The sequence below is a fragment of the Zingiber officinale genome, chromosome 3B, assembly GCF_018446385.1.
Source record: "Zingiber officinale cultivar Zhangliang chromosome 3B, Zo_v1.1, whole genome shotgun sequence".
Classification (NCBI taxonomy): domain Eukaryota; kingdom Viridiplantae; phylum Streptophyta; class Magnoliopsida; order Zingiberales; family Zingiberaceae; genus Zingiber; species Zingiber officinale.
Window position 1 is genome coordinate 10,760,136 of NC_055991.1, and position 16,369 is coordinate 10,776,504.

The 16,369-nt window shown below is 44.7% G+C and overlaps 2 protein-coding genes across 2 annotated transcripts; one reads left to right on the forward strand and one right to left on the reverse strand.

Annotated features, from left to right (window-relative positions):
- The first annotated feature begins 10,727 nt into the window (after nt 1-10,727).
- On the forward strand, nt 10,728-14,917 carry LOC122055885 (putative multidrug resistance protein). Its single transcript, XM_042617564.1, has 6 exons — nt 10,728-11,018; nt 11,103-11,157; nt 11,228-11,406; nt 11,482-11,939; nt 12,031-12,571; nt 12,650-14,917. The coding sequence occupies exons 1-6, from the start codon at nt 10,782-10,784 to the stop codon at nt 14,915-14,917; spliced, it is 3,738 nt and encodes a 1,245-aa protein (XP_042473498.1). The 5' UTR covers nt 10,728-10,781.
- On the reverse strand, nt 14,873-16,369 carry LOC122055886 (probable plastid-lipid-associated protein 2, chloroplastic). The gene is made up of 3 exons (XM_042617565.1): nt 15,810-16,369; nt 15,521-15,719; nt 14,873-15,423 (listed from the first exon to the last, which is right to left on the reverse strand). The coding sequence occupies exons 1-3, from the start codon at nt 16,352-16,354 to the stop codon at nt 15,109-15,111; spliced, it is 1,059 nt and encodes a 352-aa protein (XP_042473499.1). The 5' UTR covers nt 16,355-16,369; the 3' UTR covers nt 14,873-15,108.

Genomic DNA, 16,369 nt, shown 5'->3' on the forward strand with positions numbered 1-16,369 from the left:
TGAAAATAAATATTTAACTTTTAAAAAGATGTTTAACTTAACTTAGCTCCTTTCACTCCCACCTTAATTAATACCTTAAAAAAATTAAGTAAACTATTTAAGTTTGAGGGTTCTAGAGTCCAAGCATAAGAGACATAAAAAATATAAAAGTTATTATCTATTTTCCATCTCACCCTTTCTAAGTTATCAAACATGTTAAGTATATGAGTTTATGTGAGATGGAGTTAATTTTAATTTTGAAGTTGATTTTAATTTTTAACAAAATCATCTTTAAATTTTGGAAAATATTTAAGTTTTAATTTTGAAAAAATTATGTTCGAAAATTGAAAATATTTTGATATATTTAAAAATAAATAAATAATTAAATTTTGAAACTTTAATTAGGACTTAAAAGTTAATTAAAATTTAAAATTTAATTATAAATTATAAATGATTAAGATTTTGAAATTAATTAATATTTTTGAAAACAATTAAGATTTTAAAATTAACATTAAGATTTTTGAAATTAACATTTGAAAATACTTAAGATTTTAAAATTAACATTTGAAAATAAGTAAGTTTTTTTTTAAAAAATAATTAATATTTTGAAATTAATTAAGATTTTAAAATTAATTTTGAATTTGATTGATTTGAATTAGGTTAGACTAATTCTCAAATTAAACCTAAATTAATCTCACCCTTTCTAGATTTTCAATCAGAAAACCTTATAGGTTTTGTGAAATGGTTAATTTAATATTCAATTTAGATTAAAATCTAAGGATTGATTTATATTTAAGTTGGACTAAGGTTTAACAGTTAGTCAATTAAACATTTATTTCAATAATTGACTTCTAGGCTATGACGAGGCCTAGGCCTTCTTGGATATTGGAGCAACAACCACGCCTAGACATAGTCTTTTAAAGAAATTAAATGTTTAATTTTCTTTTTAAGAATCCTTGGTCTAACTAAACAAGTGTCGATTAAACCTAAATCCTTATCTATCCTAATCTAAACATGTATAAGGAAAAGCAGTAAATCAAGCATCAATCAGATTTATTAATAAAGATGGTCTTTCTATTGGTTCCCCATAGATCATAGTCTCGATCAGGTTTATCAAGTTAATGGATTTGATCCTTGGGTATCCAATATTGATCAAATCCAACTTGATTAGTCAGGTTAGACTTGGGGACCCATACTTAGACTAGGTTCTTAGTTGATCGATTCACTAAAGACAAGTAAGATTTGAATCAATGTCTGGCCTTGTACCCAAGTTCGGTTTGATTGTATACGACCCTTTATTTCTAAGAATCAGATCAAGGTTCTTGGAACCCCAGGTGAACCATTCCAACATGTCCTTAAGTCCTTTGACTTGACTTTTCAAATTAAAATTTTCTTCCTCAAGTTGTTGGACTTGGGTAGAGGCAGAACCGCTCGCCAAGATAACTGAGCAGATGGTTATTAATTTTTTATGGAAAAATAGTTTATGTCAGTTCAGCGTCCCTCACAAGCTCATCTTTGACAATGGAAGGCAATTTCAAGGATGAACGTTAAGAGAGTGGTGTGACAGCTATGGTACTATGTTAGGCCTTCACTTCAGTAGCCTATCCCGAAAGCAACGGCTAGACAGAAGTCACCAATAGAGAAATCCACAGAAGACTCAGAGCTTGACTCAACCACGTTGGAGGAAGGTGGGTGGATGAACTACCAAACATGTTGTGGGCCTACCGCACCATGCCTAGAGAAGCTGCCGGCAAAACCCCGTTTCATTTAGTATACAGAGGGGGAAGCAGTGGACCAGTGGTACCGGTCGAGATAAGTGTGGAGTCTAATCAGATATAGCTCTATGATAAAAAAAAAATCCCAAGCGACGCCTTATGGAATTATACTTGATAGACGAAATAAGGGATAAGTAGTCGTTCGACTAATAACGTATCAACAGAGGATGAAGCAGAACTACAACAGAAGGATGATTCCCAAATCTTTCCAGGTTGGCAACTTAGTCTAGAAGAGAGGCAAGTCGGTCAGCGACGTCAGCAAGTTAGAAGCCCCTTGGGGAGGACCATATAAAGTGATCCTAAAGCTCAGCTCAGGATCTTATTATTTACAAAATGAAAATGGGAGGAACTTGGAACGATCTTGGAGCCCAAACCATCTTCAGCCCTACCAGGTCGGGTAGTAAGCTTATGATTGAATTCATGTAAATTATAAAAATATTTGTTCTATGAATGCAGGAAAATTTGAATGGAAAATTAATAAGTGCTCCAAACTCTTGAGTCATTCGGCCAAGTTATAAGCGAGCAAGGCCCTCATGTTAAGTGTCAAAGACTCTCAACCCATTCGGACGAGTTATAAGTAAGCTGAGCTTTCACGCCTCCAGACTCTTGAGCAGTTCGGCCAAGTTATAATCAAGAAAAGCCCTCGCGCTAAGTGTCAAAGATCTCAACCTGTTCGGCCAAGTTATAAGTGAGCTGAGCTTTCACGCCTCTAGACTCTGGAGTCGTTTGGCTAAGTTATAACCGAGCAAAGTCCTCGTGTTAAGCGTCAAAGACTCTCAACCTATTCAAGTGAATTATAAGTGAGCTGAGCTCTCACACCTCCAGACTCTTGAGTCATTCGACCAAGTTATAAGCGAGCAAAGTCCTCATGCTAAGTGTCAAAGACTCTTGATCCATTCGGGCGAGTAATAAGTGAGCTGAGTTCTCACGCCTCCAGACTCTTGAGTCGTTCAGCTAAGTTATAAGTGAGCAAAGTCCTCACGCTAAGTGTTAAAAACTCTCGACCCGTTCAAGCGAGTTATAAGTGAGCTAAGATATCACATCTCCAGACTCTTGAACAATTTGATCAAGTTATAAGCAAGCAAAGCCCTCGCGCTAAGTGTTAGACTCTCGACCCGTTCGGACGAGTTATAAGTGAGTTGAGCTCTCATGCCTCTAGAATCTTGAACTATTCGGCCAAGTTATAAACGAGTAAAGCTCTCGCGCTAAGTATCAAGATTCTCTACCCATTTGGACGAGTTATAAGTAAGATGAGCTCTCACGCCTCCAGACTCTTAAGTTGTTCGGTAAAATTATAAGCGAGCAAAGCCCTCACGCTAAGTGTCAAAGACTCTTGACCTATTTGGGCGAGTTATAAGTGAGCTGAGCTCTCATACCTCCAGACTCTTGAGCCGTTCGACCAAGTTATAAGTGAGCAAAGCCCTTCCGCTAAGTGTCAAAGACTCTCTACCCGTTCGGGAGAGTTATAAGCGAGCTGAGCTCTCACGCCAAGTTATAAGTGAGCAAAGCCCTCACACTGTGTCAAAGACTCTTGACCCGTTCAGGCGAGTTATAAGTGAACTGAGCTCTCATGCGTCCAGACTCTTGAGTCGTTCGGACAATTTATAAGCAAGCAAAGCCCTAGCGCTAAGTGTCAAAGACTCTCAATCCATTAGGACGAGTTATAAGTGAGTTGAGCTCTCACGCCTCCAAACTCTTAAGTTATTCGGCTAAGTTATAAGCAATCAAAACCCTCGCGCTAAGTGTCAAAGATTCTCAACCCGTTTAGAAAAGTTATAAAGGAGCTAAGCGCTCACGCCAAGTATCTCAAAATATCACGCCGTTTAGGCAAGATTTGAGCAGGCTTCGCTCTCGCACCCTATATTACTTGTGTAGACCGAAAAAACTAAGCCTCAAATACTATAAGCAAGCTAGCAAGGTTTAAATTAGCGCATCTATAGATCGAGGAATCGAGAAAGCGGAATGAAAGTCCATTGAGCTGAACTTGGTAAATTTTTACATAAAAAGCATAACGGGTGCAAGGAGTTGATACAAGCTTAGTCTATGTTCTAGGCTAGATTGGTGACTACGTCTTCAAGGAGCGTCTCCATGATTTTATCCCTCTTAATGAATGTCGCTGGGACTTTCGTTGCAAGATAGTCACCTTCCTTAAGCTGTTGAATAGTCCCCTCAATGTTATACCTGAACAAGGGAATGATCCGATCCATCAGCATTTGGTTGAAATCCCTAGAGCGGAGATACTCCACCTTGTAGATTTCAAGCCGGGTGAGCTCTTATTTAAATTTGGCTAGTTCAGCCTTCAGGACTTGCAGCTTGGCATCTTTTTCATCAACTATTCTTTTGAACTCGCTGAGCTAGATTTTGTGGCTCGCTTGTTCGGCCGAGCGGCCGACCTGCTCTGCGGCTCATGTGTTTTTTGCCTCCTCCAACTTTTTGGCCAAAACCTGAGTTTCTTTGTTCTTTATCTCCAAGTCCTCAATAGCCCTGAGCTTCTTGGCATTCACTGAGTTGATCTTGGTGTCAAAATTATGAGCTTGCTTGGTCAACCGTCGAGCTAGAGGGTCTGATCGTGATTCTTATTCTTCTCAAGCGTCAGCGCTAGCTCGGACCCAAGCAGCTGTTTGGAGGTCTTCTCCAGGTCTTCTTTTAGCTAAGCCACCTCAGTAGTAAGCTTATCGACCATGGCCCGTGAGGCACTTGACTCCCCGGTCGGAGCTTGTAGCTACCTATTTTCATGTTCAAGGAAGGTCAGTCTTTGACACATGGCCAAACTTTCCACCCAGAACTGCAAATAAAAAAGGTCAGTTATGGCCGATCGAGAAAAATGAATGAAAAATCGCAGAAGAGCTTACCCCAGTAAATTTCTGACTAAAACTATCAACAAGCTCCCTAGGCAGAATAGTCGTTGCCCTGGCCCTAGCATCTGCCCAAGTCTAGGCTAGGGGGCCTTGTATCCTAATTTGATGTTCATGGGAGTGCGGCTCCGCGTCGTCCGGATGGCGCCAGTCATCTGTGGGTAGTTTGAGGATGGCCATAATATGCCTACGGCTACTCAGATCCGAAGGCTCTGAACTAGCTTTGCCCTTGGACTTGGACATGGGGGAGGAATGGATAATTGAAGTAGGGGCCACTAGGTCCGTCGGCGGTGGCGGTAGGTAGGAAATAGTTGTGCTATCATTGTCCCCGCTGGTAGCTCGGACAAGCAAGGAGTTTGATCAGACAATGGTGGTGTTGGCAGACCAGCCGTCCTTTCAAGGATAGCAGAGGAAGAACTCTGGCCCCGCTCGGAGGGAGGACGAGGTGTGGACACAGTCGCGGACATTTACAGAATAGAGGCCTCCGAGAAGGAAGAAGCCTCTGACCAGAGTTTTTCTTAGTGTTGGCGTTGGATCAATGGCTCACCAAAGGTAGCCAATTCGAAAGGAACGAGCTCTAGGACCATGGAAGGTCGGGCGGGTGGAAGCTCACTAGTGGCAACCACGACGTCGCTTGCCACCTCTCGGCTTGCTTCTCCGGTCTGCTCTTCTGAATGTTCGCCCGAAGCACCCATGGCTCTCTAGCTTGGTCGCCCCCTTTGTGTTGATTTCTGCATCAATTAATTTTCTGGAGCCGCTTAACAATGACTTGAGCATGACTTAGGTTGTAAAGCAAAAAAAAAGAAATAAGTTAGAATTAAAAACGAGGTAGATTAGCTCCCATAGATATTTTGTCAGCGTAGGGGACTTTGGAAACTCCATTTTCCAACTAGTTGAGAAGGTGGATCGGTCAGGAAGTCGAACATAAAAGTAATAGTCCTTCCAGCCCTTATCAGTGAGGGCATCTTATCGAGGTAGACAGTGCCCACCCGGGCATGGAAAAAAAGTGCTCGGCTCAAATAGTTTTGGATAATAAAAATAGTGGAAAACACGATGTAAGAGAGGAATTCCGTACAGGCAAAATGGTACAACAACCCCACATAGTAATCTAAAGGAGTTCAGGGCAAACTGGTGCAAGGGGATGTGGAAATACCTACAGACTTCAAAAAAGAAGTGATGGATATGAAATCGTAGACCATCATAGAATTGATCTTTGAAGAATGGAAGAAAGCGGTCTAGGGGCGTATGGGGATGAGCATAGGTAGAAGGGATGGTGATTTGGTAATCGTCGGGAATGTGGTAGGTCATTTTCATTTGATCTACCTTATCACCATTAAAATCGGATTCGATGGAGGTGTACCATAGCCCAGGGATAGCCAGGGGTGGGGAAGGAGAATGCGCCATGAAAAAGGGGATGAAAAGCAGAGATTAAAAGGAGGAGAGAGGAACTTACTGAGGAGGAGGAATCGTCGGCAGAGAACAAAGAGGAAAAAGCGAGAAAGCGAACGCAAAGAAGATGAAGATGCAGATACGAAGAAGAAAGAAACCCAGTTGACAATCGCCACTAACCGTCCGATCAAGAGGTTTGGAAAACGAGGCTTAATCTTGGTCGTTGAATTCGAAAAGACAATCATCACATCACACATGCAGCGGCAAAGGATCGTGATACGTGACATTCGATTATGGATGGCATTAATGAGGAAGGGGAGTACATGATTAAAAGGCATAACCAAGCGTGCTTTGCATTAATGGTTAGAGATTTAAACGGTTTCCAAGAAATTAGGGTGACATCAGCGGTAATTAAAAGGCACTAAATGGGGGTGATTGCTCGGAAAAGATATCAGAAGGAAGTTTAAAAATGGCTAAGTGTTGGCCATGTTAGATCTGAGCGGCATCAACCTTAAAGTTTGAATAGCCGATCAGGAGAATGATCAGAAAGAAATTAAAAAATGGCTGAGTGTTGTCCGTGTTAGCTCAGAGTGGTGGCTCTAAACCCTAGAACACCCGATCGAGAAGAAGAGTTGTAGAACATACTAACCATCCAGTCAGTCGGACTTGCATCCTCCTTCTATTAGACTTGAGGGAAAGACTTGTGATACGGTAATGAAGAGGGACCCCACCGAAGATGGGTCAAAGCAGGGAAGAATGGTTGATGTGGAGGTCGAAGTCAAGACAGTCACAGCCTAGGTCCACCGATCGAGTGTAGTGGGTCGAACGGACCCCAAGGCTGGTCGGGCATGACTATTTAGGTGGCTGTCTGTGAAGAACCTGCGACTACGGTGAAGAGACAAGCTGTAAACCCCCTGGGCCATTGCCCCGGCCCCCGACCGAATGTCATGGCCAGTCTGATGAAATGCAACCCTTCAACAATAGAAAAGCTGAGTGAAGGAAGACAACTCTGTTCAGCACGACCGAGCGAGGACATCCTAATTGAACAACATCCAGTCGACCCAAAGGAGGACCCCACCTATATATCTCATTGTACCCTTTTGGAGGTTTATGTCACTGACAACAGAGCATGTCTGATAGGCAAATCATACTTTAGAAGCTTCCAGCCTATCACATCAGAGATTTGTATGCCCGTTTAAGGAAAAGTGTCCGAGATACTTTTTGACTTGTCTTTTCCTAAGATGCTTGGAAAAATGTGCGTATACTGAAATGAGTGCACAAACGCTATAGTGACATTATAAAAGGGTTCTCATCCACAGGTTGAGATATGTGCAACTTTATTTTCTACACACTCTAGCTACAGTTTCCTACTATTTTTCTCCACAGAGTGAAGGACTGACTTAAGCGTCGGATGATCAACGTCGGAAACCTCTTCCCAGCCAGGCATTAACGCTCCTAGTTTTGCAGGACAACGAGGAGTCTACTTCTAGTCAACCATAGAATCACATTCCCAACCTATCATCTTCTCCGCTTTCAAACACGATTAGAGCTCATAGTGAATTTCCTACCAAAAGCACTTACTAAATGTGGACCTTGGAGTAGGAGTCGTTAAAAGTTCTAAATCAAGTAAAACTAACTTGTGTTAGTGATTGCTTTTCTCTTTTTATTTTTCGTTACATTCTTTCATTTTAGAAAAAAGTGACTCACGCTATTCCCCCCCCCCCCCCCCCCCCCCCCCCCTCCCTCCCTCTGGCTCTTTACGGTCCTACATAGTCCTTTGTTTGAATGGAGGATTATTAGGATTATAAGGTTACAAACACAGCCCCCACATTAAAAACATATGGAAAAAATCATACACTTATAAAGGAAAGATATTTTGATTGATATGAAGTTGTTAGATTAAAACTCAAAAATAAAACTATGAGAGCTTGGGCTTAAAGTGAAAGATATCGTACCATTGTAGAGATATCTAAATTTCATCGATCCTAACATGGTGTTGCTTGTATTTTGTTCTTGTGAGAACAACTTATACTAGGCTTCTCCGCCTCTAGAAAATTTCCAAGAAAGAGAGATTTTATATTGGATGAAGTCATAAGAGTCGGACCTTTGAATTAGTCACCTTAAGGATGTGGAGATAAAGTAAAATGAAGACGTTAGCATTGCATCGAGTTTTTCGTTGCCAATCAAGTTCAAAGAAGTAATCGAAGCTATTAACCCTCTAGCTTTCTACTTGTCCTAACCAAGTGACTTCTTCACAAAGTGTTCGGTCTTCCTTGACCTACTTGGATTTCATCTTACCAACCTTTTTGTTGGACTTTCAATCACTAAGTATCCAATCAACTTTTAACCTGATTGAATTTTCCTCTTACTGATCTTCCAATTAGACTTTCAATTACTAAGTGCCCGATTTACTTTTGAGTCATTTGGACTTTCCTCTTGTCAACTTTTCTATTAGACTTTCGGTCACCAAGTGTTCATTTAACTTTTGACTCACTTAGACATTTCTTTTATATTAATTTTAATTACATATTTAAATTCAAACATTAGTCAATCCGAACTTTACCAAAAAAAAAATAAAGCTAAAGAATTTAAAATGAAAAAGGAAGGAGATGATGGAAAAGAATTTAAGAGGAAAAAGAAATCCATAAGAAAGGGAAAGAAAATAAAAAGACAAGAAAAAAAGTGGAAAAAAATAAACGCTATAGCAGATTACCTAAAACACCTTAATAACCACCTTGACGACCTTTTATTAATTAAATGATAAAATAAGTCAAAATAGTAAATTGAATAATGTCTTTATTCATTTTGATAATAAAAAATGATTACTTTTTTTTATAAAAAAAATAAAGAAGTTTAATCAACGATGACAAAAACATTTTAGGAAAACGAGTCCATGTTTTTTTCATAAATAAATAAAAAATAGTTTTGACTTTTGAATGACAATTAGGGCATGCGAAAGTGATGAGTAGTTTGTTTAGGTATAGGTCTCATCACAACGTGCGCGAAGTGATAAGAACAAGCAGAATCCGGTAGACTCACGACAGTCTTATTCTTTCTCTCCACGTTTCTAAAATTAACAAAAGAAAATCTATTCTTTGGGTCAACGTTTCTGAAATTGACAAAAGACAGTATATTCTTTGGCTCCACGTTACCAATTATTAATTGACAAAAGACAGTCTATTCTTTCGCTCCACGTTTCCTAAATTGAATTTGAAATGTGCTTCAAAAGTAAAATAAAAAATTACAAGGTGAAAAAAAAAATCTAAGAAAACCTATTAAGATTTTCATCGTCTAATTTCCAACTAAATCTTCTATCATTTAATCTCATTAGGATTTCTATTATATAATTTCTAGCTAAATCTTTAACTACCTTGATTCGTTAGGATTTTCATTGTCTAATTTTTAACTAGGTCTTCCATCACCTAGTCCAACTAGAACTTCCCGTTATCTAACCTTCAGTTAAAATTTCCAAGACAAGTATTCAGTCCTTCATTGACTATTTGACTTTTCTCTCACATATTGTCAAACATCGAAATTTAAATTTGAGTCAATCCAATCTTAACTTGATCAACCTTGACCAAAAGCTTTATATAAGAATAATGAAGCCGGCACTAGGGGGCCGCTAAGGTAGCGGATCTACCTTTTTTTATATAAGAATAATGAAGTATTAAGATAAAAATTAAGAATTATAAAAATAATAATAATAAAAAGTTTGATTAAAATCAGACCATTCAAGTTATTCAAATTAGTCGGTTTATTCAGATTCAATTAAGATTTTTTAGACAAGTATTTAGTCCTCCATTGACTACTTGACTTTTCTCTCACATATTATCAAACATCAAAATTTAAGCTCGAGTCAATCCAATCTTAACTAACTTGATCAACCTTGACTAATAACTTTATATAAGAATAATGAAATATTAAGATAAAAATTAAGAATTATAAAAAAAATAATAAAATTTTGTTTAAAATCAGACCAGTGAGTTATTCGGATTAGTCGATTTATTCAGTTTCAGATTTTTTTTTTATTCTGACCATCTATCTAAATTAATACCTTAAAAAATGAGATTCCTAACTTAGGAGAGAAAATTGAAATTTTCAAAATGATCAGAATTTCCGATTAAAAATGTAAAACATTGAGATTTTTTTTATTACCACAACGACCGTAATGCCATACCAAATATACCTATATTGTTTACTGTCAATCTGTTAAATCTGCAAATAATAACTTTCTTAACGCAGCGAAACAATAAAATTATACTATCTTTAACAGGTTTCTAGAAAGATGCAAAACGCATATCAGATTGTCGGCGAATCAATTATAAATTTCATTCCTTTTTCTTTAATGAATTTTTAACGGTTAAAATTGGCATACAATTAGCGTGCCCGATCTTGCTGCTGCGGAGTCAGCGTTAGATCATACGTCGAAATAAACCAAATTGTGCTATCGACGTCATGCATGACCGTAACTAGAGATTAGCTGTAGAATCATTTCCTCTCTCATCATAACTCTCGCTCTCTCACTCAATCGTCATGAATGACGACATCCAGGTGGTCTTACAACGAAATCGAACCTGTCCACAAACTTGCACCGATCGTCGGGTGATTTCTCCCCGTATTCTATGCTTTAACGTCCGTTCAGTTCTTATACGTGTCTTTAAGATTCGGAGAGATAATCATTCTTCCCAAAGTCCTCCACTCCTCTTAACAGATATATATATGCATACATATCTCATCTCCATGTGTGTAGATCAGTAGATCGAGTACGTGGGGATCATCGGATATGGGGAGAAAGAGCGGGAGCTCTACGGCGGCGGCTCACCCGTCCTTCTTTTCCTCCTTCTCGACCATCTTCATGCACGCCGACGCGATCGACGTAGCGTTGATGACCCTCGGCTTTGTCGGCGCCGTCGGCGACGGCGTGACGCTGCCGCTGATGCTTTACCTGACGAGCACCATCTTCAACAACTTCGGCAATGGCCCTGCGTCCGTCTCCGATTTCGCCGGCACCATCAACGAGGTGAGCATCCGTAATTACCGTACGTAATTCTCTTGCCTTCAGATCGTAAAGTCGTTGCTGACTGTATTAATTCGGTGCATGCAGGGCGCGCTTAAGTTGATCTACTTGGCGTGCGGAAGCTTCGTGGCTTCTTTCCTTGGTAATTGTTTTCTTCGGGCTGGGATTTCAATCCAATTTTAGATTAATAGTTTGATTGTAATTTGTTGCAGAGGGATATTGTTGGACGAGGACCGGCGAGCGACAAGCGGCGAGGATGCGACAGAGGTACCTGAGAGCCGTAATGCGACAGGATATCGAATACTTCGACCTCAACGCCGGCTCCGGCACCGAGGTCATCACCGGCGTCTCCAGCGACAGCCTTGTGGTACAAGATGTTCTCAGCGAGAAGGTACGTAGTAATGATATTTCTTCAAATTTAGCCAACGTGCGTTGACTTTCTAATTTATTACTCGATCAATTGCAGGTGCCTAATTTCGTAATGAACGCGTCGACATTCGTCGGGAGTTACGTGACGGCGTTCGTGTTGATGTGGAGGCTGGCCCTGGTGGCGTTCCCGGCGGTGGTGCTCCTCATCATCCCGGGTCTCATGTACGGGCGATACCTCATGGGCCTCGCGCGCAAGATCCGGGAGGAGTATAACAAGGCCGGCACGGTGGTGGAGCAGTCCGTCTCCTCCATCCGCACCGTCTACTCCTTCGTCGCAGAGGAACGCACCATCGCCAATTTCTCCTCCGCGCTCGACCACTCGGTCAAGCTCGGCTTGAAGCAAGGCCTCGCCAAGGGCATGGCCATCGGCAGCAACGCCGTCACCTTCGCCATATGGTCCTTCATGATCTGGTACGGCGGCCGCCAAATCATGTACCATGGCGCAAAGGGAGGCACAGTCTTCGCCGTCGGAGCCTGCATCATCATCGGCGGCCTGTAATCATCGCATCCGACTCATTTTAATTACTCTGTTCACTAAGCTGCATTCCTCGTGTTCGATTAAATGACTGCTGCTTCCAAAATACAGGGCGTTGGGGTCAGGGCTTTCCAATGTGAAATACTTCTCCGAGGCGAGCTCCGCCGGGGAGCGCATCATGGAGGTGATCCAGCGAGTGCCGAAAATCGATACGGAGAACGAGGAGGGCGACGTCTTAGATTCCGTATCTGGAAATGTGGAATTCAAGGGAGTGGAATTCGCGTACCCGTCTCGGCCGGAGAGCTTGATACTGAGGGGCTTCAATCTACAGGTGCCTGCCGGGCGAACAGTTGCGCTGGTGGGCAGCAGCGGTTCTGGAAAGTCGACGGTGATCGCGTTACTGGAGAGGTTCTACGACCCTCTCGGGGGAGGGATTTTTCTGGACGGAGTGGACATCAGGAGTTTGAAGCTGAAGTGGCTGAGGTCGCAGATGGGTTTGGTGAGCCAAGAGCCTGCTTTGTTTGCAACGTCCATCAAGGAGAACATCATTTTTGGAAAGGAAGACGCGACTATGGAGGAGGTGGTGGCGGCTGCCAAGGCTGCCAATGCTCACAACTTCATCTCTCAGCTTCCTCGGGGATATGACACAGAGGTATAAAAATCGAGAATTCCAGGTGTAAGTTGTAATTGTTCTTGTTAGATTTGTAAAATGCCAACATTCTGATTTCAGGTGGGAGAAAGAGGGGTGCAGATGTCGGGAGGTCAGAAGCAGCGGATAGCCATCGCCAGGGCAGTGCTGAAGTCGCCTAAGATCCTTCTCCTCGACGAGGCCACTAGTGCGTTGGACACCGAGTCGGAGCGAGTAGTGCAAGAAGCACTCGACTTGGCGTCCGTCGGGCGGACGACCATCGTCATCGCCCATCGCCTTTCCACCATCCAAAATGCCGACGTCATCACCGTCGTTCAAGATGGCCGGGTCATGGAGATGGGCTCCCACGACGCCCTCATCGCCGACCAAGACGGTCTCTATTCCTCACTCATCCGCTTGCAGCATGCGGCAAGAGAGAGCAGAAGTGATCAAGTAGCGGGCGCTGCAGTGACGTCTTCCCATGTGAGCAGCGGCAGCATCAGCCGGCGCCGGGTTTCAGCTGCCAGCAGGACCAGCTCTTCGAAGTCGCTAGGCGGCGACGACGGTGACGATCACGTCGGAGAGTCGTCGTCGGTGAAGGCCGCGAAGCTCCCAGTGCCGTCGTTCCGGCGGCTGTTGAGGCTGAATTCCCCGGAGTGGAGGCAAGCGGTTTTGGGGAGCATCAGCGCGATAGTGTTTGGTGCGATCCAACCGTTGTATGCGTTCTGCATGGGAAATATGATCGCCGTCTTCTTCTCGAGTGATCACGACGAGATCAAGTCGAGGACGAGGACCTACGCCTTTATCTTCCTCTCCCTAACGGTGTTGTCGTTCATCGTCAACGTCGGGCAGCATTACAACTTCGGCGCCATGGGGGAGTACCTCACCAAGCGGGTGAGGATGAGCATGCTCTCGAAGATCTTGACTTTCGAAGTCGGTTGGTTCGACGAAGACGAGAACGCCACCGGCGCCGTTTGCGCTCGCTTCGCCAACGACGCAAATGTCGTGCGATCGTTGGTGGGTGATAGAATGGCTTTGCTGATCCAGACGACTTCGGCGGTCGTCATTGCCTGCACCATGGGGCTGGTGATCGCATGGAGGCTGGCCGTCGTCATGATCGCAGTTCAACCCATCATCATCATGTGCTTCTACGCCCGCCGCGTCCTCCTCAAGCGGCTGTCGGCGAAAGCCATCAAGTCCCAGGCGGCGAGCAGCAAGCTCGCATCGGAGGCCGTAGGCAACCTCCGCACGATCACTGCTTTCTCATCGCAGGGGCGCATCCTCCGCATGTTCAACGTGGCCCAGCAAGGACCCCGCCGGGAAAGCATACGCCAGTCGTGGTTCGCTGGTGCCGGCCTCTCGCTATCCAATGGCCTCTCGATTTGCATCTGGGCGCTCGATTTCTGGTACGGCGGCAAGCTCGTCGACCAAGGCCACCTCGGCGTGAAGGCCCTCTTCCAGACCTTCATGATTCTGGTGAGCACCGGCCGGGTCATCGCGGATGCCGGCAGTATGACGACTGACCTTGCCAAGGGCGCCGACGCCGTCGCCTCCGTCTTTGCTGTCCTCGACCGCTACACCCTCATCGAGCCCGACGACCAGGATGCCCACCGGATCGCTAAGCTTACTGGGGAGATCGACATCTGCAAGGTTGATTTCGCTTACCCGGCGCGACCTGACGTGGTCATTTGTAGGGGTTTCTCGCTCTACATCGAGGCGGGCAAGTCGACGGCGTTGGTCGGACAGAGCGGCTCCGGGAAGTCAACCATCATCGGCCTGCTCGAAAGATTCTACGACCCCCTTAAAGGAACAGTGAAGATCGACGGGAAGGATATCAAGTCCTACAACCTCCGGTCCCTTAGGCGCCACATTGGTTTGGTGGGTCAGGAGCCGACACTGTTCTCCGGCACCATCCGCGAGAACATCGCGTACGGCGCAGACGGCGCCACCGAGGCGGAGATCGAAGAGGCCGCGCGCGCCGCCAACGCGCATGACTTCATCAGCGGGCTCAAGGACGGGTACGAGACTTACTGCGGTGACCGCGGGACGCAGCTTTCCGGCGGTCAGAAACAGAGGGTCGCCATCGCAAGGGCGATCCTGAAGAACCCGGCGATCCTGCTGCTGGACGAGGCGACGAGCGCGTTGGACGGGCAGTCGGAGAAGTTGGTGCAGGAGGCGCTGGAGAGGATGATGGTGGGAAGGACGAGCGTGGTGGTGGCGCACAGGTTGAGCACCATCAGGAATTGTGACCTCATCGCGGTGCTCGACCAGGGGGTGGTGGTGGAGAAAGGGACGCATGCTTCGCTGCTCGCAAAGGAACGAGCGTACTATAATCTGGTTAGCCTTCAACAAGGCAACCCAGGGCCTTGAATGTTATTACTATAATCTATTATCATCGTTGGTTAATAGAACAAGTAGTTTGATTTGCACTACGAATGTTCTGTGATTTGTATAAAGAAAAGCAGAGCATATTGTTCGCACATTATGAAGTTCCAACAGTCATTCGTGCACCATTAAATACAGTTACCTACCACCGATGTACGAGCACAAGGATCTCAAAATCATTCCGCCGCCGGTGAGCTGGTTTCCTTTGTGAGCACGAAGATACTGCCGGCGTCGCCTCTGGAGATTCTTAGCTCCTCGTCAAGGTAGGTAGTTAGCAACCAAGACTGGGCATTTGTGTTGCTTATCGGAATTTTCAGAGGAGGTTGTCCGGAGATCGATCGGGCCACGGAGGATGCTGCACTCTGAATAGAACTGATGACGCCGTTGAACGGAGAGAGGTCGATGCTCTGCCCCAAGAACTCTACCTTGTCCGGTAATACGATGTCATCTGTCAGCTGCGGGGTTCCGATAATACCTTCCTCGAACTTAATCTGGAGACAATAATAGCATAAAATGGATGATTGACGATGAAATAATTTGTTATACAGAATTGTGCAGAATTAGGGGGGAAATGTTGAGGCATGAAACCTGAACTCTCTTGGGGCTTCGAACTTCGAACTTGGCCGTGGTGATGACGGAGGTAGTCACCAGCGGACCCGAAATCTTCACCGAATTCTGCACCGTAAAGGTCTCCGAATCAATGGTCTGTGATATCTCTTCTACCTTCACCAGCTCCGGCAGCTGCCCCGACCCCAGCAACGGGAACAATCCCGAGAACGTAGTAAACCTGTGCCAAGTTGATCGATGAGAACAAAATCGATCGATCGAAGACCACGAGCCCAAAAAGAGGGATCAGATCGGTTTCACGGAATCTCACGCGAGGATCCATTTGCCGTTGAGAAGGGCGAGGGCGTCGGTGGGAGCTGGGGTAGGGTTTTGGGCCTCCAGCTGCGTTATGAGCTCCACGATCTCCGCCCTCGTCTCGCTCGACGCCTTCAGACCCCGATCCGTGCCGTAGAGCAGATCCTTAAGCTTCTGCTTCAGCTTGCCCACCTCGCTCAGCACAACCGGGACCTCCGCCGGGGGATCCTCCACGGTCGCCCCTGCCTCCTTTCCCCACTCGTCATCGTCGACCACCGCGTGGGTTCGGAACGGAGATGGGGAAGTTTTCTGGTTCAATCTGCTCCTTGAAATGGGGGATTTCCAATGCAGGGCGAAGGTGGGGGCGACAGAAGAGAGGCGCGTCGACGCCGGAATAGCCACCGCTGCCGGAGCACACTTAAGGGCGAACGGGCTCCAAATGCCGGTGCCGGCCATGAACTGAACCTCCGATCGCTCGCGATTTGCTTTACCCCTTGAATTTTGCTTTACCCCTTGAAGAACACTAGCGAGGCGGTGGGGATGCTTGACTGATAAGATCATTTCAGGAACGCAAGT

Excerpts from the sequence above, each read along its gene's own strand:
- LOC122055885 (XM_042617564.1), top strand. The coding sequence starts at position 10,782 with ATGGGGAGAAAGAGCGGGAGCTCTACGGCGGCGGCTCACCCGTCCTTC. Across the intron at positions 11,019-11,102 it reads TCGCCGGCACCATCAACGAG|GGCGCGCTTAAGTTGATCTA; the intron begins GTGAGCATCCGT and ends CGGTGCATGCAG. Across the intron at positions 12,572-12,649 it reads CTCGGGGATATGACACAGAG|GTGGGAGAAAGAGGGGTGCA; the intron begins GTATAAAAATCG and ends TTCTGATTTCAG.
- LOC122055886 (XM_042617565.1), bottom strand. The coding sequence starts at position 16,354 with ATGATCTTATCAGTCAAGCATCCCCACCGCCTCGCTAGTGTTCTTCAA. Across the intron at positions 15,720-15,809 it reads AACGGCAAATGGATCCTCGC|GTTTACTACGTTCTCGGGAT; the intron begins GTGAGATTCCGT and ends AACTTGGCACAG. Across the intron at positions 15,424-15,520 it reads GAAGCCCCAAGAGAGTTCAG|ATTAAGTTCGAGGAAGGTAT; the intron begins GTTTCATGCCTC and ends TATTGTCTCCAG.